At 42.1% G+C, this 25,479-nt stretch overlaps 1 protein-coding gene across 9 annotated transcripts in view; it reads left to right on the top strand.

The window, feature by feature from the left end:
• PRDM2 (PR/SET domain 2) overlaps positions 1-25,479 on the top strand; it is a 135,110-nt gene that overhangs the window by 75,838 nt on the left and 33,793 nt on the right. For 7 of the 9 annotated variants that reach the window (XM_012528965.4, XM_071217778.1, XM_071217779.1 and 4 more), the window contains one exon: positions 2,868-7,251. In XM_012528965.4, the coding sequence (XP_012384419.2) occupies positions 2,868-7,251 (4,384 nt within the window). Of the gene's footprint in view, positions 1-2,867; positions 7,252-10,700; positions 12,498-25,479 lie in introns of those variants that run through there. The other 2 variants (XM_023591695.3, XM_071217781.1) reach the window with 2 other exon arrangements.

Here is a 25,479-nt window from a genome sequence, read left to right as displayed (position 1 = left end):
TTTGTGAAATTTGTCTAGAGGAAGAGAAGACCGGTTTCTGTTTAGAAGCAGAAACCTTGTTGCTAGTAAATGTAATAGCAGATGGGAAAAAGCAAGGCTGATGTTCCTATGAAACAGCAAGAGGGCTAGATTAGGTAATTGAGCTTGTTAATAATACCTTGCATTGGCAGAGTTTGGAAAAATTAGCCTTTTTGACCCCACCTTTCCCCCTCTAATCTCAGCAAGTCACCAAGTCTATTAAGAAACCTCTTGCCTTTCTTGACAATCTGGCCACTTTTTTTTCTGTCGCTACTGCTTCTTTCCATTTCTTTCTCTCAGTATAGGTAGCCATCATCTCCTACATTTTAGTACCACTAAGTATATTTTTGAGTTTTCTGTCTCTAGAAATGTCCTTCTCCCAATCATTTAATCCAGACTGTAGCTGAATCTTCCAAATGGCCCTCTCTTGCTTTAAAAAACCTTAATGGATCCTCACTGCCCCAGGTAAGTCCAAACTAATTTATAGTGTCTTACATGTTTGATTTGTCCCTGTTCATTGTATTTCCTCTTCTCAAACGTAACTCTTAATGTCCTTCTAGTTCATTCTACTCAGTACTTTGTGCTAAGAAGCCTTCCCTGACCAGTCCAGCTCATATTAGATGTATCTCCATAGCAACACATACTTTGCTAGCGTTGCAGATATCTTATAGCATCAGTGCTTGTTTACTTGTGTGTAGCTCCCTTTAAACTGAAGCTCTGTAAGGATAGGGATGTTGACAGTCTTGTTCACCTAGCAGTAGTGGCATATAGCAGGTGCTCAGTAAATATTTGTTGAGTAAATAAGGGGAAGGACCAGTTAAAAGCCTGTTGAGGTCACAGTAGCTCTGCCTCCTTTAGAAAACCTTTCTTAAGTCTTCAAGTGTCTACAGCAAAAGGACCCTTGTTCAACAGTTTCAGGTGGTACTGTAGGGTAAGCAGCATCAGGAACCAAATTTTTTAGCATTAAACATACGTAATAACTCCTGTTTTTGTATGGCCCCTGTCCCCATGTTTCCTTTCAGCTGCTTTTCTCTATAGTTAAACTTGAAAGAGCTGATGATAGTCCCGCTGTTTTGCCTTCCTTCTTTCATTCTCTTATGAAACCAGTTAGGCATTAGTCCTGCTATTCCACTAAAACTTGCTGTCATGATGACCAGACTGCTATGAATACTCAATTCTCAGTTCTCATCTTATTCAACCTATTCATAGTTCTTGACAGCAGTGGATCACTCCCTCCTAGAAACCCTTTTCTTACTTAGCCTAAGGGCCTCCACTCTCTTGGTTCTCCAGATACCTCCTTGGCCATTCCCCCAATGTCCAGGTACTGGAGTTGTATGTATCCAGTCCTCCCACTTCTCTTCTGTTCTTCATTCTGCATTCACTCTCAAGGTGACCTCACCCAGACCCAGACTTTTAATACTATCTATACTCTTGAGAGTCACTCATACTTAACATCTCTAGGCTAAGCCTCTTTGTAGAACTTGAGATTCTTATGAAACTACCTATTTATTGTTTTCTTTTTGCATCTGTTAGGTACCTCAAACTTTAGCACCCAAAGTAAACTTTATTACAACCCTTCAAACACACACCCCTCATCCCAATTCTGCATCTCCCACGGTCTTCTACATAGGATTACTGCAGTTGCCATGGAGTCCTCTTTGCCTCTTCTTTTTCTGTCACTACAGCCAATTGACAAACACATCTTTACAGCTTGATCTTCAGAATATATCCAGGATCTGACAGCTTCCCACCACTTCCGCCATTGCCACACAAGTCTCAGCCATCATACTCTTCTGGAAGGCTTCTTCTCTCTTGTTCTTCTTCCACGCTTGCCCACCTTGAGCTATCCTCTTCCTCATCCTGTGTGAACTGACCCTTGGCTACCTCTCTGATTTTATCTTCTGCTCTCTCTCTCCCCTCCCTTCCCCCACTCCAGCCTTACTGGCTTCCTTCCTTGCTGTTTTTGGATTTTGGCCTCTTTGCTGTTCTTAACTCAAGTGCTTTTTGCATTTACTGTTTCCTCTGTGCATAGGGCTTCCCTTCCCCCAGGTATTTGCATGGGTCACTTGCTTTAGGTCTCTGTTCTGCTGTCATCTTACTAGCTAGGCCTTCCCTTACCTCTCTGCCATCCACCTCATGTTGGGCTAGGCTGGATTTCTCCTGGGCATAGAGACTCAGAAGTAACGATTTCTGTTTCCTTCACTGAGTTACTCCTAAATTCTTAATAATTTGATTAGGCTTAGAATAGATAATCTCTGAAGTTCTTTTTATTTGGGGGGAAAATCTGATTACATGATTCTAGAAAACGTTTTTCTAAATACATTGTTTTGGTCAGAAAGGAGGGAAAGGATCATTCCACTGAAGACAGACTGCTAAGAATCGAGTAGCCTTATCATATGTTTAGCGATTTCCTTGTTTCATTTGGAGAAATGAGAAATTGAAATGCACAACTAGTGTCCTCAGATTTAGTATCAGTTACTCCAGCACAATTGCAAGCATAATTCTGTAAACAAATGTTTTTATATGAGTTGGTGAATACAGAAAATAATCTAAGCTCCACATGGACATTCTTGTCTGTTTTGTTCATGAAGGTATCCTCACTCTTCACAATGTTACCTGGTATGTAGTATGTACTCTGTAAATATTTGTTGCATGAAAGAATGACCAAAATGAATTCTTACCAAATGCAACTTTGTAAGAAAGAGAGTAGAAACTATTCATTGTTAATCATAATCAACCTTACACATTTTAGGTGATGAGAGAAATAATTTGAATAAGAATTGACTGCCAGGTGGCTAGTTTTTGCCCTCACTAACATGCTTCTGCTTCCCTTTGCTTTGTATTTCTAGGTCCTAAAGATGAGGACGAGAGGCCTTCAGCTTCAGCTGTTGACCAGACAACTGTTCTTCAGGAGGCGGCTAGTCAGATTGTGCCCCCAGAACTAGTAATCTCTCCCCCTGCTTGTGAGCCACAAACAGAACCAGAGTTAAAACTAGAGGCAGCACCTTGTGAGGTGAATGATGTGGAGGAAGAGGAGGAGGAAGAAGATGATGAAGATGATGAGTTGGAAGAAGAGGGGGAGGAAGAAGCTGACATGCCAAATGAAAGTTCTGTGCAAGAGCCAGAAATACGGTGTGATGAGAAGCTAGAAGATTTATTAGAAGAACCAAAAAATATTTCAAAAGAAAATCTTGAAGACTCTCCTGAGGTAACATCTGTTATCAAAATTCCTAAAATGAAAGAAGAACCCAATGGTGATGTATTTGAAACATTTATGTTTCCTTGTCAGCATTGTGAAAGAAAGTTTACAACCAAACAGGGGCTCGAACGTCACATGCATATCCACATATCTACGGTCAATCATGCTTTCAAATGCAAGTACTGTGGGAAAGCATTTGGCACACAGATCAACAGGAGGAGGCATGAGCGTCGCCATGAAGCAGGGTTAAAACGAAAACCCAGCCTAACACTACAGCCATTAGAAGACCTAGCTGATGGTAAAGTATCTGGAGATAATGTCACTCCAAAAGATGACTCGAATCCTCCCAATCTTGGGCAAGACTGTCTGATCCTGAATTCAGAGAAAGCTTCCCAAGAAACAGTAAATTCTTCTGTTGTAGAAGAGAATGGGGAAGTTAAAGAACTTCATCCATGCAAATATTGTAAAAAGGTTTTTGGAACCCATACTAATATGAGGCGGCATCAGCGTAGAGTTCATGAACGTCATCTGATTCCCAAAGGTGTGCGGCGAAAAGGAGGTCTTCTTGAAGAGCCACAACCTCCAGCAGAGCAGGCCCAGTCTGCCCAGAATGTCTATGTACCAAGCACAGAACCAGAGGAGGAAGGGGAGGCTGATGACGTATACATCATGGATATTTCTAGCAATATCTCTGAAAACTTGAATTACTATATTGATGGTAAAATTCAAACTAATAACAGCACTAGTAATTGTGATGTGATTGAGATGGAATCTAATCCAGCAGACCTGTATGGCATAAATTGTCTGCTTACACCCGTTACAGTGGAAATTACTCAAAATATAAAGACCACGCAGGCCCCTATAACAGATGATCTTCCTAAGGAGCCTTCTAGCAGTACAAACAGTGAGTCCAAGAAACGGAGAACTACTAGTCCTCCTCTATTACCCAAAATTAAAGCTGAAACCGATTGTGATCCTGTAGCACCTTCGTGTTCCTTAAGCTTGCCTCTTAACATATCAACAACAGAGGCAGTGACTTTTCATAAAGAGAAAAGTGTTTACTTGTCATCAAAGCTCAAACAACTGCTTCAAACCCAGGATAAACTTACTCCTCCTGCAGGCATTTCAGCCACTGAAATACCTAAATTAGGCCCTCCTTCTGTGTCCGCCCCTGCATCAATGTTACCTGTGACTTCTAGTAGGTTTAAGCGGCGCACCAGCTCTCCGCCCAGTTCTCCACAGCACAGTCCTGCTCTTCGAGACTTTGGAAAGCAAAGTGATGGTAAAGCGGTATGGACTGATGCAGTTCTAAGTTCCAAAAAACCCAAATTAGAAAGTCACAGCAACTCACCAGTTTGGAGTTTGTCTGGGAGAGATGAGAGAGAAACTTCTGTGAGCCCTCCATGCTTTGATGAATATAAAATAACCAAGGATTGGGCAGTCGGTTCTACCTTTAGTAATGTATGCAACCAACAGCCATTGGATTTATCCAGTGGTGTAAAACAGAAGACTGAGGGTATAGGCAAGACTCTGGTCCATTGGGAGTCGGTATTAGACCTCAGTGTGCATAAAAAGCCTTGTAGTGACTCTGAAGGCAAGGAATTCAAAGAAAACCATTCAGTGCAGCTAACCTGTAGTGCTGTTAAGAAAAAGAAACCAACCACATGCATGCTCCAGAAAGTTCTTCTCAATGAATACAATGGCATAGATTTACCCATAGAAAATACTACAGATGTGGCTAGAAGCCCAAGTCCTTGTAAATCTCTAGATCCCCAACCAGATCCTGACCTTGTTCCTGACTCTAGTTTAACAGCCCCTACAGTTGAGTCCCCACGTGATGTTTCTCCCTCGTCACCTGCCCTGCAGGCACCTTCTGTTTCTTCTGGCCAGCTGCCTCCTCTCTTGAGCCCAACAAAGCCCTCTTCTCCTCCACCCTGTCCTCCTGTTTTAACTGTTGCCACACCACCCCCTCCACTTCTTGCCACTATTCCTTTACCTCTTCCAGCTGCCTCTTCTGAAGTATCTCCTCATCCATGTCCTTCCCCACTCTCGAATGCTACTGCACAGTCTCCACTTCCAGTCCTTTCCCCTACAGTGTCTCGCTCTCCATCTCCCATTCCTTCTGTTGAACCTCATATGTCTGCGGTTTCACCTGGGCCTCCGACACTTTCTTCCTCCTCATCTTCCTCTTCGTTCTCTTCTTCATCCTCCTCCTCTTCGCCTTCGCCACCTCCTCTCTCAGCGGTATCATCTGTTGTTTCCTCTGGTGATAATCTGGAAGCTTCTCTCCCCATAATATCTTTCAAACAGGAGGAATTAGAGAATGAAGATATGAAACCCAGGGAAGAGCCTCAGTCTTCAGTTGAACAAAATATTGTTCAGGAAACATTCAACAAAAATTTTGTTTGCAATGTCTGTGAATCACCTTTTCTTTCCATTAAAGATCTAACCAAACATTTATCTATTCATGCTGAAGAATGGCCCTTCAAATGTGAATTTTGTGTGCAGCTGTTTAAGGATAAAACTGATTTGTCAGAACATCGCTTTCTGCTTCATGGAGTTGGGAATATCTTTGTGTGTTCAGTTTGTAAAAAAGAATTTGCGTTTTTGTGCAATTTGCAGCAGCACCAGCGTGATCTCCACCCAGATGAGGTGTGCACACACCAGGAGTTTGAAAGTGGGACCCTTAGGCCCCAGAACTTTACAGATCCCAGCAAGGCCCATGTAGAGCATATGCAGAGTTTGCCAGCAGATTCTTTAGAAACATCTAAAGAAGAAGAGTTAAATGATTCCTCTGAAGAACTCTACACGACCATAAAAATAATGGCTTCTGGATTAAAGACAAAAGATCCAGATGTTCGACTGGGCCTCAATCAGCATTATCCAAGCTTTAAACCACCTCCATTTCAGTACCATCACCGAAACCCCATGGGTATTGGGGTGACGGCCACAAATTTCACCACACACAATATCCCGCAGACTTTTACTACTGCCATTCGCTGCACAAAGTGTGGAAAAGGTGTTGACAACATGCCTGAACTACACAAACATATCCTGGCATGTGCTTCTGCCAGTGACAAGAAGAGGTACACCCCTAAGAAAAATCCAGTACCTTTGAAACAAACTGTGCAACCCAAAAATGGTGTGCTAGTTTTAGATAACTCTGGGAAAAATTCCTTCAGACGAATGGGACAACCCAAAAGACTGAACTTTAGTGTTGAGCTCAGCAAAATGTCGTCTAATAAACTCAAACTAAATGCATTGAAGAAAAAAAATCAGCTTGTACAGAAAGCAATCCTTCAGAAAAACAAATCTGCAAAGCAGAAGGCAGACTTAAAAAATGCTTCTGAATCATCCTCTCACATCTGCCCTTACTGTAATAGAGAGTTCACTTACATTGGAAGCCTGAATAAACATGCTGCTTTCAGCTGCCCCAAAAAGCCTCTTTCTCCTTGCAAAAAGAAGGTTTCCTGTTCCTCCAAGAAAGGTGGACACTCATCACCTGCCAGCAGTGACAAAAACAATAACAGCAATCACCGTAGACGGACAGCAGATGCAGAAATTAAAATGCAAAGCATGCAGACTCCTTTGGGCAAGACCAGAGCTCGCAGCTCAGGCCCCACACAAGTCCCTTTGCCCTCCTCCTCCTTCAGGTCCAAGCAGAATGTCAAATTTGCATCTTCGGTTAAGTCCAAAAAACCAAGCTCCTCGTCTTTAAGGAACTCCAGCCCAATAAGATTGGCCAAAATAACTCATGTGGAGGGGAAAAAACCCAAAGCCGTGGCCAAGAATCATTCTGCTCAGCTCTCGAGCAAAACATCCCGGAACTTGCATATGAGAGTGCAGAAAAGTAAAGCTGTTTTACAGAGCAAATCTGCTTTGGCGAGTAAGAAAAGAACAGAGCGGTTCAATATAAAATCACGAGAACGGAGTGGAGGGCCTATCACCCGGAGCTTACAGCTTGCAGCTGCCGCAGATACGAATGAAAGCAGGCGAGAGGACAGCAGTGCCAAGCAAGAGCTGAAGGACTTCAGGTAAGCCTGTCTTAGAGGGCCAGAGTAGTTAACAGCTCAGGGACTAGGGTGATTGGATGCTGAAGGCAACAGTGCATTTGCCTGTGGGTATTTTTTTTTCCTCGTTTCCTTTTTTCTGTAAAATTTTGACATCAGTACTTAAAGAACATAGCTTTTGCTAAAATTTTAAGCATTAGGATGGCTCACTGCTTTGGCTGCTGTAACAATGATAAAATTGCTCTTCTTTCAGACTTAAGACTCACTGAACGGTACTCTTTATTGAACAGGGCCAGTTGTGAACTGAATCTAAATCCAGGGAAAATCTCTCAGAAGTGCTCTATCCGAAGAGCTGAAATTGCCTCAGACTTCCCTCATATGTTGGGTTCTATCTCAGTGTCATTTGTATTATTTCCAGGTCATAGATACTTTTTCTGTTACGATGGATCACTTAGTTCATGAGAAACCACAGTGCAACCTTGTTTAAGATTCCAGTGATATCATAAGCAGAATTACAGTAGCCATGACAGTGCTTCTACTACTCATGATTTCTTTCATTGCCAGTGTTTTAATTTAGAAAATTAGCCTCATTGGTTAAAAACCAGACAAACACCACATTCTTTTAAAAGTGCCTTAAATTGTATGCCTCCCCCACCCACACACACACCTGTCTCCAGTTTAGGATAATAAACAAGCCGCCTCCATAGGGAAGAAGAGCAGGTGCAGAGAACCCTGCGGAGCTCTCCTCAGGCACATGTGGTTCTTGGCCAGTGCCTCTCTTTGCCCAGTAAGAACATAAGAATTGATCATAGTTTTGAGAGGATATTATATCACTGCTTCATTCTGTGTTCTCCTTAACATTAAGAACTGTTCTTAGTGACAGATGATATGGCAGTAGTTAAATCGGTTACATTGATTTCTCAAACTTCTAAGTCAGCTTACTTAAATAACCTGAATTATAATGTCTACTTTTGGTCTTCCTTTTATTTCCTGAATGCCTAGATGAATCCATCTCATGCGATGTTATTCACCACCAGATAGAATTTCTGCAAAATACTTTTAAATCTTGCCTTTTCAAAGTGTGCTGCTTGACTCTAGGCTCTAACGGCTATAAATTTTATTAGAAGTCTTTGGTGTTCTAAGCAAATCAAGATTAGGGTTAACTGGCCAACTGTCATCTTGGAGAGGTCATGGATTCTTAAAGGGCCTGCTGTCACTCTGTAATTGATAAGGTAGAGTTCTTGGTTCTGGTGTGCCTTAAGTCATGGCTGAAAAAGAAAAAAGGATGTGGAGAAAAATCATTAGCCAAGATTGATTTGAATAATGTATGGTAGGAAGAAAAGGATCAGACTGAAAAAAAAAACCCTGATGCTTCATAAATGTACTGAAGATGTAGTTGCAAGAGATCCTATTTAGATCTGGTCTCTGGCCATGGCATGTGCATACAGAGCATCTGGGAAGTTAGCTTCGGTGAGAATAAACACCAGTTTACCAGCCTTTAAGCGGTTGAACTGTGTACCTGCATGTACTCAGTCAGTCTGTGTTCTGGAGGTTGGGCAACAAGACAGTCTTGAGCTCTATCCTCTTCAAGTTGCTTATATCTTAAAGATTAGAATATGCTATAATTTCACAGACTGTATTAAAAAATATCTCCCAGGTCATCGATGCTTTTGAATGTGCTAATCACATCTCTTTTTATCACTGATTCAATCTAAAAGTAATCACTTACTTTGTACCATCTCCCATTTATACAATTCAAGGGTAAAGTTGTTAGGAAAATCAAAGTACTATGAAGGAAAACTGTCTGAGTGAGCACAAATTATGAATTTCATTCATTTATCCTCGTACTAATCACCGGCCTTCTGAAGAACTCTTAAAACTGCAAAGGACCAAAGAACCTAATAAAATTGTTTCTTTATTTCTTTGCTCTACTTAATTGTAATTATTTTTGCTTTGCTTGATAATTAATAGAGTTGCATTGCTGGAGTGAAATTTGGCCTAAGAAAACAGGAAAGAATCAGATAATAGTGTTCTCACTGTAGGTGAGAGCTTAGGCCTCCAGGCATCTGCCGCCTCTGGGGGAGTCCTTCGAACTGTGCTGTGAACACATCTGCAGGAGGAGTGAAACTTACCAAATGGCCATAAACTTTTGAATAGTTTATGGGAATTAAAAAACAAATGTTCAGTAGGAAATCATTTTGATTATCTGGACACAGAGTAGGCATTTCTTTCAAAGCATTTTTTTTGGTCTTCTTAGTACCTCTTTAGTGAATTTAGTACAAAATTGGGAATCCTTGACTCTGGGGCCTGGGGAAGATGACAGCTGTCATCAGTCTAACCCCAGAGCAGTTACAAAGTAGGTTTCTTCCTGGGTGCTTATTGAACAACTTTGATAAGGAGTTGTTTTAAATATAGTCTTCTTCTTTTTTCAGTATACTCTACTTCAAAATATTGTTTAGGGATGATATTCACGATGAAAGGCCTCTCGTACATGTTTAAAAATACCTACTTCCCTCTAAGTTTTCATCGAATTTGCTTTACGTATTAATTTTTAAACCCATTGCATACTCAGGGACTCATCACAGAACTGGCAGTGCAGCCTTTTCCTGTGGGCTTCATTATAACGAGCTATGACCAAGAGCTAGTCCCCAGCACCTCAGACTTTTAATATGTGAATGCCAGTTCAGGATTTCAGTTTTTCCTGACTATGCTTAGAGTTAGCTCTGTGAATGCAGTCAGAGTTTTCTGTGTTAACACCAGGGGCTTAGCAGAATTGGCTAGTTGGTTATTTCCTATAACATAGCCATTGTGCCAGTTAGGATATAAAAATGACATGTACTCCATCCAGTCTTAGGACACAGCAGCAGAAGAAATAAGGCACACAAGCCATTTCTCAGGGTCTTCCCTCCTGGCCCTTAACGCTGTGAAACCTTCACAGGTAGTGAGCGTTGATGTATTTAGATCTGTGCTGAGGGCTTATTTCTGTGTACTCTAGTGGAAGAAGACACAGTGAAGGAAAGAAGTGCATTCTCTCTTTACCTCTTCCCTGTCTTTGTCTTCATAAATCCCAAGGTGTTTATAATGCTTCTTTCAGAGTGACTGTTTGCTTTTTTTGTTTGTTTTTTTATTTTAGAAATACTGGGTCTGCAAGTAGCCAGTCAAGAAAACTTAAAGATAGGGAAGCAAAATGAAATTTCACACCAAGTTTTTCCATTTATCATGAGTTGATTAAAAAAATAAAATGATGCTAATTTCCCACTTCTCTCTGTTAAACCATTCCAAAATCCAGCCTCCCTGTAGCCTCTCCTAGTGCCTCTTGTGAGATACCTAAGTCCCTAAATAACTTGAGTGTCATTTATGTCACCATCTTAATAACATTTGTCTTACGGTCTACTCACCTTTTTCTTTAACATGGTCAATTCATTTAAGGTTATATTATGTTGTCATTTATCTTCAGTTTTCTTGTTTTCTAGGAACTTCCTGTAGGAAAGCCCCCCAAACAAAACAAACCTTAATTGACTAAGTAAAGATATTTGCATGCTCAACTTAGGATAAGCACTACGGCAAAGGATACGAAATCTACCAAGCTTGCAAGACCAGTTGAAGCTGACTCAAAAATCATTACAACTGATTGCCGCAGGCTTCTTGTTACCCTGTTTAGAGTCAGGCATCTTTGTCTACGGTGGTGCTCAACATGCGGGCTGGGCTCCCGGGTGATTGAGACCCAAAGAGGAGGGTGCTGTAAAACGGGCCTGCCGCACTGGCTCATCATCATTGGACTGTATCTCAGATCTGAGTGTGGCCCTTGTTTCTGGCACATAGCAGAGAAAAGAATGATTTGAACTTTACCTTGCAAAGCAAGCTCCCTGTTTTATCAGTAGTTTGTTGTAGATTTCAGGGATGACAAATTCTGATGCACTCATTTTTAAAATGTTTGGGGTCACACACCAGCTCTTGATGCCTTTCTTTTAAATGAATTGTAGACAGAGAGAGAGGCATTTAGCTTATCTCTTGCCCTGTTTTTTATCACAAGCAGATTGCCAGCATAATAGAGAGGAAACCAGGATGGATTTGAACTCTTTTTATGCCTTTTCTAGTGTCATGTTTGTATATCCAAATGGAGATTATCCTCTCAGATTATTATCTGGCACTAATTTATAACTATTATATTATCAGATACTATGTAGCAATATATCATGAACAGGATGAATCACAGGCCTGTATAGATGTATGTCTACACATAAATAGAAATGAACTTACATACCAGGTTTTACAATTCTGTCTCTAATAGAGAGTATAAACCACAAATTGGCCTTTTCTTAAGCATATAAGTATCATTTCCCTATGCATTTATGTTCCCTGCCAAATTAATGACTGAGTTGGTGGAAAACGTCTAGGTTTTATTCATTTCGTTTTTTGTTCGCAACTTTAAAAGTAATCTACCTCTTAAAATTTGTAGTTTAATACTTGTTTGGTGAATTTGTGCCACTTTAACTCTTTCACTATCATTCCCATTTTGTTACATTTCTGTTATGGGGACTTTATGTTGAAATATTGTATAAAGCCTTTGTAGCAGTTTAAAAATAAAATATTTAAAATTATTTAAATTGTTTTGGACGCTTCAATTGTATTATATGTGATTTACATTTTACATAAAAATCTTTTTGTTTTGTTTGAGTTGTTAATCTGGAGAGTGTTCCTGTATTGAAGTTTGCTGTTAGTTATTTTATTGTTTCTTGTTGGAGAGTGATATTAAAGACTTCTAATGAAAACATTAAAATTTACAATTTGACATACAAAAGAGGTTGTCCATTGATTTTAACCAATATAGCCTTGAGAGAGAAAGAGAAAGTATAGAAAAGTTGAGTGGCGCTTACTATTTTTCCCCTCCCAGCATGAAATAAATCATTTGTCAGATGTATAAAGATTTTTTTTTATGCTGTTGCTAGCAAGAACTTAATAAATGGGGAAATTACAGTGATACATTTTATATCCTTGTAACCAAATAAAAAAAACTTTCTAAACACCTGTGAAAGGACTGCATTTTGTACATAATTGGGGGCCATTGAGGACTCAAGGTATTGCACTGTCCTCAGTGCAGAGCAGCAGGTCGGTTCAGGAGACATCGTGCCACTTGTTTTATCTTTGGCATTAACTGAGTATTTGTTCACTCAAATTGCTGTGTACTGTCGAGAGGGAGACATGCAGTCGACGGGTGCTCAGAAGTATCTTGTGAACTTTTGTAAGAGTGAAATAAAGAATTTGATGTATAGGAGTCTCAGCTTCCTATGTGTGCTCGCTGACAGTTTAACTCTAGTTGGTGGTTTGATTTTTATTTCTATGGATCCCCGAAGACCAAAACGAAGAAGTTGTAACGTTTGTATTAAGTTGAACTATATGAAATTGAAGTGTTTTTTTTTTTTTAACATTAAAAAATGTTGCGTGTGAGCACTTTCATATAGTGCAGTGTCATAGCACTTGTTCTGATGTTTGCTTTCTGTCCTTCTGAGGTAAAGGTGGTGGTAAAAGTAAAGGTATAATCAACCTCCCTTGGCTGACTGTTCATATTTCTGGCTTGTAATTCTCTCCTACATTAGGAAACCCCAGGAGGGGGGGCAAGAAGTTAATGGACTTTCAGTAGTAGTTTTAAATGCTTTACTCTAATGAGTACTGAGCATGCAAGTGCCCTGTTGAGAAGTTTAGTACTGTGAAACTGATCTGGGGGTTTCCATCTTAACCCATCTGTTTATCATTCATTCATCCCTCCATCTGTTCAGTAAACAGTTCATCTACTAGCAAGGGCCCTCCATCTCACAGACAGTGGTGTTTAACCTTGGGCAAATTATTTTGCATTTTGCTTTCTCTTTCGCAGTTCCAATCAGCAAAAGAGAAGACTAGTCTAGATGGTCTGAGTTCTCCTCCTAGAATGAATGACTTTTTTTTTTACTGGCTGTGTATACTGATAAAACATCCTCACTAGACTGAAATAGCAGAATGCAGTGTGTTTTGTTCTCCACAGAGTCCCCAGTGCCCAGAAAAGTGCCTACCACATACTAGGCACTAAGCTTTGTTGAGTGATGGAATCCCCACATCATTATGTCACTTCCAGCTCACCAGGAAAGAGCAGCTACATTTGCTTGTTAAACACTTAAAAAAATAAAGCCTTATATCCCCATCAGTATTTTGAAGCACCTCACAGTGTCTCAGGTTATAAATTTCTCTGTAATCTGGCTATTTTAAATTAGTTGTTAAAAATACTTCCAAGATATTTTACAGAATCCGGCAAATTTATTGAACACCTACTGCATGCCAGACTGTATTCCAGGTGTTTGGTATACATCAGTGAACAAAATTGACAAAACTGCAGGCCCCTGTGGAGCTTATATTTGTGTGGCAGATTCCCCCACCCATCTTTTTGTGCTTCATATAAAAAATTTCACTTTTTCACAATTCCCGGAAAGCTAGGTCATCAAGAAATGCTTCTAGTTTGAGTGCCGATATCTAGATGGCTGCAGACTTTTAATATACTCAGTTTACAGTGACTACTAAAATTATAGCTTAATGCATCTGATATTTTATTCATGTGGATTTTGATTTGATGCTGAAACCAACATATGGATATAAGATTGACTTATATCCATAAAAATTGTTATAAAGGGTAATTTACCTTCAAAGTGGATTAAAGTATAGGTCTGTGGCTCAGATATAAAAGCTACATTTAAAGTTGCCCGAAGACAAGGCTCATATTTAAGGAAAATGGCTTATAGTTCCTGCCGGTTTCTCCAGGCCCAGCAGCCCTTGGTCCTGTACTCCCTGGTGGCCCCACCACTCTGCTGCTTTAGGATCTGGTCTCTCCCTGGTGATGCACATTGAGGGATAAGTTAAAAGAGGTTAAAAAGTGTGGATGAGCCATTCTAAGTGAGATGTGGGAAGACAATTGTGAAATGTCTGAATGAATGCTTGCTGGGTGCCAAGTGCTATGTCTCAAAAGACACGGAGCTCCAGTCCCTGCCCTTCAGCACACTGACTTCCCCAAAACTACTGGTCCCAAAGCCCCACGACAAACCTTTTCAATGAGACTCTTTGGGAGTGGCATCGTCTGCAGGCTGAAGTTCCTAGGTAATTCCAGTGCACATTTAGGAATTCCTCACTTATATGGGAAGAATAATGTGCATTGTGCTGCTTTGAAAGCATGTGTACTCTCATTTTACACCTACAAAGTAGGTACTATCATTCCCAATTTTCCAAAAGTTGTGAGGTTGGTTTCAAGGGTGGGGAGTCAAGGGCTATTCTAACGCCAGTTTTAGCCCCAAGAGTACAGAAAGATGTGTGCAACTTCTTTCTAGCATGGGCTTATCTTGGATAGGATCCCCTGGCAGGCCTTTCCTGGTGCCTTAACCCTGTGGAAGAGGTTAAGGGTTCCACAGGGTTTGTCCCTTGAGGTCTGACTGTCACCTGCCACCCTTAGTGGAATGGGCTGTGGGCAAGAGACTTGCCTGCCGCTTCTGCAAAGCTGCTGTCCAAACCCATCTGCTGTTAAGGGCCTTACTACGCACACTGCTGCTGGATGAAACAATTACAGAAACTAATGCCAGACCCTTGTGAATGGTGATGGCATATTACATGAAATCTTTCCTAGAAATGAAAGTATCCAGTAGATTGCCCCCCCCCCCAAAATAGATGTTAATTGGAACAAAATTTGACAGGTGATACAGGGGGAAAAATTGAGAACTGCTCATTGGTCACTGCCTTCTGGTCGACTGCCCCAGTCTCCCCAGCCCCATCACCGACCCCACTAGTTGCCATCCCACACAGGTGGCACTCCGCTCTCCCCTCCCTGCTGCCGCCCCTGCCCATTCCTCTTTCACTGGCAGTTGTGTTGGGAATGATCTGATAAGCTTTTAGGGTGAACTTAGCTTACTGTATGCTAGGTACTGTGAGAAAACTTTTTAAAACTTGACTAGGACACACAGTGAGTTGGTAGCATTTACTGGTGGGGAAACATCTCAGGGTGAAGTGATTTTGTTGAAAAGTCTCACAGCTCAAAAGAGGCAAGTTGGGATTTGAACTGCCTACAAGTTCATTATCCTATCATTCATTCTTAACAAAGTTTTTTAACGCTTCATTCTAAATGTCCAATAAAGGCCTTGATACCTTCTCTGTTAGAGGGTTTTCACTCAGTAGCGAACAAGGACAGTTGTTATCTTATAGGTAAGGAAATCTTCCTGGTTCACCAAGGCTGTTAAGTCAGGAGCTGCTATAGGAAGACTTGGATGTAGTTAACTGTCTTCTATCTCAACTACGAATATTCCTCCACTCCATTGTGGACTTTCAGATCAAGCTTTATGGCATCTCCCGAGTCAACAAAAGCCTGACTTATAAAAATTGAGCCGTATTTTAATATACTTTGATTTTGAAAATGTTCTAAGGAAGGCACCCGGGGCTTATCAGGGGTGTTTTTCAGATAACACTTGAAAACCTTGACCTGTTGGGCCTTCACCCAAAAAGAAAGTTGATCTAGGCTTGCCTTCTTGCCTACCTGAACAAATTGACCATTACTTGCAAAACGAGAGATTAAATTTCTGCCAATGTTATTTTTAAAGTATAGGATTAGAGCCTACAGGGTGTGTATAGGTTTTATTTAATGTCTGGATTAAGAAGAAGGTTTGGGAAAAAACATTGTGACTGCATTAAATCACTTGCAATTGCAAAAATTACATTGTGTAGTGAACCATTGAAAGGGGCTTGGAAATAACTTTTATTAGAGTGAACCTGTCAAGTTACTGAGTTATAGGATTCATACTTACTGCTTCTGTTTTCTGCCTCACTTATACCAGCTGGGTTCCTTTTCAGCTGTGCGTTTTTGTTGCTGTTTTTTTAAACAAAGTGATGTAAAATTCATGCAGTGGTTCCAGAGAACATAAACATTTTAATAGAAGTCAGTACTTAAATGTACCTAGGTCCAGCTAATAAACCACAGCAGAAGTCATACAAAGAACCCACATTTTTAAATACTTCCTGATTAGTATTAGCTGAGTTATCTATCCAATGAGGGGAGAAAGAACTGGGGTGTCATTTCAGTAATGATAGAAAGCTACTGACTGAATCAACATATTTAAGCTAAGAATATTTTTGTATCAGTGTTTAGATGGAAGACTATTGTATAATCTGTACTTCCACTTAGATTTCTACTTAAATCTTAGCATTCAATTTAAATTATTAAAATTTAAATAGCAATCATTTTTGAAAGACCTGAAATTTGTTGCACAGGTAAGTTAATGATAGAAGGCTAGTTAGGCTATGTAAGTTTTTAACTTAGAATTTCAATTTAAATAATTGCATTTTTTTAGTATTTAGTTAGTGCCAAAATATGACATTTTAATATTCTTTATTGGAATGAAGTTATTTAAAGCTCATATGGATTCAGTTTTCCTTGCAGTAACGTTCTCTATTTTTATAATCACATCCAATCCTTGCCAACCCAGCTAGAATTTAGGAACAGTCTCAGATGGCTTCTTCAATTTCCCAGCTATTATTGGACCTGAGAATTCAGGCACATTCTCCAGGAGTGATTCAGGCGATCAGCCATTCAGGAAACATTTTCTGGAGTCAGTTTGATCATGGAGGTGTTGTGCTGTAGCTCTGATGAACTCTGCCCTGTGGCCAGAGAACAAGTGTGTGGGGCTTTCAGGAGGCCCCAGGAGTGTAGCAGAGCACACGTGGAGGGAGCCGAGCGTGCTGCTCAAGTAGTGGTTGGCTGCGCCTGCGTGCTGGCTGCAATTCCCACCTGCCTAGGGAAAAGGCATTCCCTCTGAAGTAAACTGATTGCGCCGAGAGGCAGCCACACGGCTGTGTGGTGAACCCCTGAGTTGTGCTCTTTACAACTTGAAACTGCCTAATCTGCCATTCCCTTGGGTTTTAGAGTTTTTTGGCACTTAACAGAACTTGTGTTGCCCAAATGACCGCTCCTGGGGCCAGTGGTTTTGTTGCAGAGAGGTGGTGTAGCCAAGAGGGAATGAACTTCAGCTTTGAACTCCTGCAGAGCTAGCGTTTAATTCCCTGGGCACCTTCAACTGAGACAGGCCCTGCTGCCCAGGGCTGAGCCCCAGCCTCCCAATCCCCTCATTGCTGAGAGTGAGTATTCGGTAGACATGGCTGTGGTAGTGATGACTTTGGTGTCAGGAGCTTGAATCCTCACAGTAGACCCATGGAGACGCTGTGGGAGTGGTAAGGATGATGATCCCAAAGGAACTTTTGGAGGAGGCTGCTGAGGAAGGCACTTGTACTTTATACTTTTCACAAGCTCCAAACTTGCATGAGTTTCAGAGTGGGTGGTCACTACCTTTGATGAGGATAAAACTTTGGTCAGAATTTTAAACTCTCCTAAGGAGATCTGTTCCCCTTCTCCTTCTAGGCCAGAACAAAGCGAAGGAGCCTGGGAGCGCCCCAGGCCTGACCTAGCGTCCCAGCAGGGAGTCTGGGTGGGGTTTCAGGCATGCAAATTCCAACTTCAGAATCTCCTACAGGCCAGCCAGGTGAGGTTTTGTGGTTTTGCTGGGATTTCTTTACAGGCAGTGGAATGTAGGGCAGGAACTCTGGACCCAGAGCTTCTGGTCAGCTGTCACCTCCTCAGCCCAGCCTTCCCTGGCCGTCCTATCTGAAACACCACCGTCCCTCCAAATTTCTCTGCTCTGCTTTTCTCCAGTGAACTTAACTCTTTCAGGCATTTTGTTATCGATAGGTTATTTTTGCCTGAAACTTTGTCTCGTTCACTGTTACCCTCTAGCATGTAGAACAGTTCCTGGCCTGTGGTAGCTGCTTAATAAATATTTGTTGAAGGAATGAAGTGTTTGATTCCTGGCTTTATCGCTTACTAGTTGTGTAACTTTGGCCAAGTTGCTCAGTCTCTCTCAGCCTCAGTTTTCCATGCTGTAAAATGGCAGTCGTAGTCAATCTGACCACAGAGGATCCTTGTGAAGACAACAGAGAAGCTGAGGACCACAGGTGCTGCCCCCCAGGGGAAGTGCTCCCCAAGTGTAAGCTGCTTTGGGTCAGTATTACTAGAAAAAATGGTACTCTAGAATCTCAGCTATTTGAAGCTGGTTAAAAGTTGTGGCTGATGGTCAAAGGTGATTTGCCCTGAAAGAAATTTCATTACAGCACAGGTTGCAGGTGTTGGAAGACTCCCCTGTGATCTCTCACCTCTGCCCGCGGAGAGAGCTCTCAGAGGGCCTGGAACTCTTTCTGGTTCTGCTGCCGGGGACACCAGGAGCCGTTAGCGAGGCCAGACCTATTCGTCTAAGCATGTTTCTCTAGAAACTCCCTGTCCGCTTCAGGCCGTCCCTCCCATGAGCGTGAAAGAGAACCATTTTTCAAGTTAAGATTAGGAGAAAAAGATCAATTCTTATTCTATAACCACTCCAAATAACTTGATTTCTCTTGTTTTTAAATTTCAAAACCAAAACGCGAGTTTTTAAAAGGTAGGTTCAGAAGGAAACATTTCATTAGCTCGGCAAAGACATGAAAATTTAGCTAGAGAACCCCAATTCCATGTAATGATTATGATATAAGAATGATCACTCGTATTTTAAAGTACTCGCTAGCCACCGTCTTATATATTTGTTACCCCATTTAGTCTTCAGAAGAACTCTGAAGTAGATATTATGTTCTTCCATTTTGCACAGTGGAAACTGAGGCATGGGGAAGCTAAGCGGTTTGAGCTCACACAGCTCAGGAGAGGTGGAGCCAGGAATCAAGTCCAGGCATTGTGGCTCCAGCCTTGCAGCCCTGAGTCTGCCCTGCCTCTCGTCCACTGAGATGCGGAGTGTGGAAATAAGAAAACAGCCCCTGTTTATGCCTGTGTCTTTTTCCTTGTGCGTCTCCTTTAAGAAGCAAGCAGGCCAGAAACCCCAGTTAATTGGAAGGAGCCAAAAAATATGCCGAAGGTGAACAGATGTCTTGGTCCTGGAGACCACACTGCGAGCGGTTTCAACCAATATCTGACGCCAGTCCAGGGAAGTGCCTGATACAGCCGGCTGCTGCTAGAAGGCCTGCGGCAGTGCCTCATTTACTTCCTTTTGCTAGGGAGGGAGCAGAGCCACCTAAGGACTCGTCCAGAGAATCCAACCTTGTTTCCCAAGGTGCACCACTTTATTCTTTTTTTTCTTTTACCTATTTCTTTAAGATCTTTACAAGCTGGAGTTAACAAGTAGTTTTCCCATCCGTGGGTGGAAAGCAGCTGCCTGTGGTGTTGTACTGAGCTGATTTCTGAGGCTGGGGTCTTGTTCTCCGAGAAAGGACCAGACTGCGGGCCTCCTGTTTGCCTTGGACACAGGAGGGAATGGTCAAGTCTGGGGTCTCTGCTGCTTCCCTGCTTTTATAAAGCACGTGTAGCAGCTGTAATTTCACCTTTCCTTAAGGGTTCGGGGTATCTGACCATACCTCATCAAGGAAAAGTGATGCCCTCGGAGGAGAGAGTTCAGGCACATAGGACACCCCAGCCCCATACTCGGGGACCCAGAGGCTTGAGATGTGGTTTTTGAGAGGCGTCCTTCACGGTCTCCGTTTTCCTCTCTCATTTATGGGTGTTGTATTACCTTCTCCGGCAACTTTCGGATATGCTCTGCTGCTGCTGATGGGCTAGGAGGCTAGACAGCAGTTCCTGTTAATATTGAACATAAATAAAAAGGTGGTGTTCCCCGAGGAAACACCCCAGGACCTCCCTTGTAAGTCCACTAGTGCCAGAACGTGGGTTTTCTGACATGGTTTTCTTATTACTTACCAGATATGTCTTGGTTCTTGGTTCTTTGCTGGTAAGTCATAGTGTTGGAAAAGGGGCCTCTGGGTAGAAGTTAAGTGTAACAAACACATAGACGGTTTTATTTTATATTTTTAATTTCAAGCTCCTAAACCACAAGTGAAAGGAGTTGTGGGGAGAATTTAACAAAAGCTTTACATGAAAGCACACACTTTTTCTTCCTCACAGTGAAGGATTTAATTCTGGGATAGAACCATTTTCTTCTATTTATCTAATGCCTCTGTCTTTTCATCTATGTTTAGAATAAAGATTTTATTTGGTGCCAAATGCCAACAAGTGATTGCATCTTGATTGCTTTGAAGGCCTGGCCCATCCGAATCCATTTAAGCACCCGGAGTTCATCCTATGTCATTGCTTGTAGCAGAGGCAGGTAATTCTGCCCCTTGTCATGGCTTTTCTCCACAAATCAGGGCATTGCTCTAGGACTTTTTCAGATATTATCAGTTAGCCAATGTATGTAGATTTATAGGCGTCAGGGTTTGTTTTTTTTTTAAAGAATTATTTATTTCTCTCCCCTTCCCCCCCACCCTGGGGGTCTGTTCTCTGTGTCTATTTGCCGCGTCTTCTTTGTCGGCTTCTGTTGTCATCAGCGGCACGGGAATCTGTGTTTGATTTGGTTGCATCATCTTGTGTCAGCTCTCCATGTGTGCAGCGCCATTCCTGGGCAGGCTGCACTCTTTCGCACTGGGCAGCTCTCCTTACGGGGTGCACTTGTTGTGCGTGGGGCTCCCCTACATGGGGGACTCCCCTGCATGGTGCAGCACTCCTTGTGCGCATCAGCACTGCACATGGGCCAGCTCCACACGGGTCAAGGAGGCCCGGGGTTTGAACCACGGACCTCCCATGTGGTAGGACGCCCTAACCACTGGGCCAAGTCCACCGCCTATAGGCGTCAGTTTTATACTCTTGCCTTCTTCCTACTTTAGGCTCCTTTGAATTTTATGAGTTTGGCAGAAGCAAATCTTAGTCAACTTTGCCTTTGTGTAGGAGCGCCACTAAATGATTTCATGACTGTAATTAGTGACATGTCTATATTCTTTAAAGATATATATAAAAGTTGTGGATACAGCCCATTAGTGCCAGCTAACAGGTTTTTTTAAATTAAGATGATGTTCTTCCTGAATTGCATATGACGCATGAGAGGTGAGGGCAGAATATTTTGTTAATTTCGGCTTGAGAAAGTGCCATTTCCTGCGTGTGTTCCCAGGTATGTGAAGGGACCTAGTTTGGATTATCTGATGGGGATATTCACTCCGTGGACCACCTTCATCAAAAATCACCTGGGGGGAGTCTTATTAAAAATTAAATTCCTGGTTCCCATCCCCAGACCTTTTAAAGCATAATCTCAGGGGCGGGGGTTTAGGACTTGAAATCTTCATTTTTATCAGCTTTTCAAAGGAGTCTTACCCTGACTCAAAGTTCCCTGTTGGGTCTTTGGGAAAAAAAGTGATGTATGGTATCATCCTATCACATCACTTAATTTTCTTTGGGCTTTTACTTTAAATTGTTTTCCTTTGTTAATAATCATCTTGATTATTTATAACATTTTTTGATTCTGAGAACAGTTTTACTTCTGTTTCTCCTTAAGCCTCATAACCATCCTGTGACGAATGAGCCAGGGGAAGCTTGGGACTTTGGAACACCTGCTGAGGGTCAGCCAAGAGGGAAATTTACAATTTGCTGGTTTGTCCATCCTCGCTCTTTGGTGGTTTTTGAGAATTTGTCAACTTTGGTCACTAACGGGGGCAGGCCTGCGGGCGCTGACTGTTCTACCCCAGCACCTACTGTAGCACCGAGCACACTGTAGATACTTAATATTTGTGGAATAAAAAAAAAAAAAAAGAAATCTCCGGGAAGGAAAGAGCTGAAGCTACCACTACATTCCTTATCTGATCCTGTCATGACCTTTTGGTGTAAAATGTGAATCCTGGAGCAGTTAATTGCTGGCAACTAAATAGCAATGCTTGGCTAAATAAGTGATCAGTTAAGCTCCAGTGAAAAGAAGAGCTGTAGTTATTTGGTGATAGTTACCATCAACACCAAAGAATCACTATCTAAGCGCACAAGGCTTAAGGTCAAGAATGCATAATGAAGATGGATGAAGCCGAGACCAGAATGAAATTGTGCAGCAGAGGCCCAGTGTGACATGGCTCATTGACAGAAAGGTCCTAGTGAAATTCTATTCTCCCCACCCAAGAACAGAGGCCTCGCAGGCTGACTGATCTGAGATAGAACGTGCTGAACTGCATGAGGAGAAATGCTCAAATATTCTTTTGCATTTGTAGATCCCATTGCCCATTTTTTTTGTCTTTGAATATAGGGTCACCCTCCCTTTGGCACCAGTTTTAATTCTGTCTCCCGACACCTGGCAGCTCAGGGGCTCCTCTCTAGCAAAGCCTCCAAAATAAATGGCAGCGAATGCTTTTCCTTGTGTGTTTGCTTACTTTTGCTCTAAATAGTGAATGCCCTTCCTCTTAGAGCATAAACACCCACAGATTTCACGATGTCATGTGCACTTGACCGGGCTGTGCTTCTGAATGAAGCCATTCCAAAAACTGGATCTGCAACATAGCATCACTCACCTTAGTGATTTCGCCATCACATTCTGGCTCCAGAGGTGCTGGGTAATGTGATCCAGCTGACGAAATCAAAGGGTGATAAAAGTAAGCTCTTGGATGGAGGCAACACAGGAGTTTCCTGTTTGCACATCACTTGCTCAATTCATGTGAGAACACTTTGCAAAGTACGGGGCCTGGGAGGAACGGTACCAAAAATCTTTCTACACTTGTTAGTATACCAACTGTGGATAAAATAAAATACAATTGAAACAATTTTACCAGATCTCCGTATTAATGACTGCTCTCCATTCCCTTCCTAAAGCATCCTGGCCTACGCTTGGAGAGCCCATGCACTTCTGTTCCCAGCAGTCAGGTTCAATGCTTGCCAAAGATTGCTGGTATTGTTCCCCATTCTGTTTATCCTCTAGTATTTATTATAACACTTGCATGATTTAATTAAATGCTATCTAAAATGAAATATGAGGAGTGGAGTTCATGCAGGAAAAGTTGAATGCTTAGAAAAGCTCATAGTCATTAATTAAAGTATTGCAGTCCAGTTAGGTGTGGGTGAGAAACAATTAAAATTTTGCAAGAGGCAGGGTGGAGATCATAAAGGCATAGAAAAAACTCAAGTTCTTATCCTACTTACAAAACAAAACAAAACTGGAAATCATAGATGATTCATTATAGGTGTGATTTAGTCAAGAAAGACTACGCAGGATTGAATTAGCAGACACAATGTGGAAACAAGGGCAGGGAAGTGGTTGAGCTCCTGCTTCCCATATATTGGGTCTCAGGTTCAATTCCCAGTACCTCCTGAAAACAAAAACAAATGGAAAAACCAACTTTCATTGGGGAATGGATGTAGCTCAGTGGTTGAGTTCCTGCTTCCTATGTATAAGGTCTTGGGTTCAATCTTTGTTACCTCCTAAGAATAGAAATGAAAAAATAAACTCATTTGGGAGCAGATGGAGCTCAGTGGCTGAGCACCTGCTTCCTATGTACAAGGTCCTAGGTTTAATCCCTGGTACCTCCTTTAAAAAAAAAAAAAGTAGACCTTGGTCTTGGTGCTCTCTCCCTCCTTCCCATCCATAATGAATGTAGGGCCAAGGTCTGCTCTTATGTGCCATGCCCTTTTCTAGGTGCTGGGAGGATACAGCAGTGAACAAAACTGACAAAATTCCTAACCCCAGTGGAACTTACATTCTGGTGGGAGAAGAGGTAGACAATGAACAAGTAAATATAGGATGCCAGCTGATGATGCTATGGAGAAAAGTAAAACAAGGAAGGGGATAGAGGGTGGTGAGCATGGGATTAACATTTTAAATAAAAATGTGGCATGTAAGCAAAGACTTGAGGAAGGTAAGGGAGCAAGCCCCATGGATACCTGGGGGGAAAGCATTTTTGGCAGGTTGAATGCCAAGTGCAAAGGCCCGGAGGTAGACGCATACCTGGCCTGCTGGAAGAACGCTGGGAGGCCAGTGCAGCTGGAGTGAAAGGAGGGCAGGGAGGTAATGGGGGCCAGTTGTATCAGGTCTTGCAGCCATTTTAAAGACTTGGGTTTTACTCTGAGTGAGTGGAATTTGGAGGGTTTTGAGGGGAGGAGTAATATATGATTTGCCTTTTAAACGAATCTCCAAGGTCTGATCTGTTGAGAATAGACTGAAAGAGTGGAAATGGTCTCCTTAGGAAACAAAATACAGTGGCCCCGTGAGTGACAGTAGTAGCCTAGGCCAGGTGTAGCAGTGGATGTCGGGAGTAGCAGTGAGATGCTGGACATACTGTGAAGGTAGAGCCAAGAAGATTGCTGAGAGCTGGATGTGGGGTGGGAAGGAGAGGAGTTAAAGATGAGCACAGTTCTGTTTTGCCTGAGCATCCAGATGGATGGGTGGAGTTGCCACTAAGAGAAGAGGTAGAGACTGCAGCAGGAGCTAGTTTGTTGGGCATGTGTATGTTGGGAATTCCGTTTTGGATGTATGAAGTACAAAATGTCTATTAGACATCAAGGGGAGATGGAGGAGGTATTTGGATATTTAGGTCTGGAGTTCAGGGGAAATGACCCAGGTGGAAATGTAAATTTGCAAGTCCTCAGGGCATACATGATATTTAGAGCCATAAGAATGGGATGTCCAAGGGAGTGAGTATAGAGCAAAAAAATGCAAGACCAACCCTGAGAGGTTGCGGGGGACGCAGGAGAGCCTGGAAATCAGACCAAGAAGGAACAAACATTGGAGAAGACAAGACAGGATGTGATATCCTAGAAACCAAGTGAATGTGTTGCAAGGAGGAGAGAATGAGCAATTGTGTCAAATGCTATTGTTATTATGTGGATGAGGAATGAGAACTGGCTATTGAGTTTAGCAACATGGAGGTCATTGGTGACCTTGACAAGAGGAACTTCAGTAGAGTAATGGAGCAAAAACTTGACTGGATTAGATTGAAGAGGAAATGAAGGGAGAGAAATTTTAGGCAGTGAGCAATGAGAAATCTTCCGAGGAGTCTCACTGTAAAAGGGATCACAAAAGAGTCCTGGATGGGTAAGTGGAGACAAGAGAGGCTTTCGTTTTTGTTTTTTTAAAGGTGAAAAATATGAATACATATTTGTATAGTATTGAAAATGACCCAGTAGAGCTGGAGAAACTGACAATGCAGGGATGGGGTCTGGTGCCCGAGTGGAGGAGTTGGGCTTAGATGGGAGCATCCAATGTTAGAAGAAAGAAGGCAGGTACAGATGTGGGTGGGAAGTAGATGTGGCCTTGGCGAGAGTGGTGGGAGTCTTCTGAGAACATCAATGTGTGAAATAGGGAAAAAGATCGCCAGCCGAGAGTGAGGACAGAGGGGAGATGTTGGAGGTTCAAGGAGAGAGAAGGCATGGAG

Source organism: Dasypus novemcinctus, chromosome 9, assembly GCF_030445035.2.
Source record: "Dasypus novemcinctus isolate mDasNov1 chromosome 9, mDasNov1.1.hap2, whole genome shotgun sequence".
NCBI lineage: Eukaryota > Metazoa > Chordata > Mammalia > Cingulata > Dasypodidae > Dasypus > Dasypus novemcinctus.
This window is presented reverse-complemented; position numbering and strand designations above follow the sequence as displayed.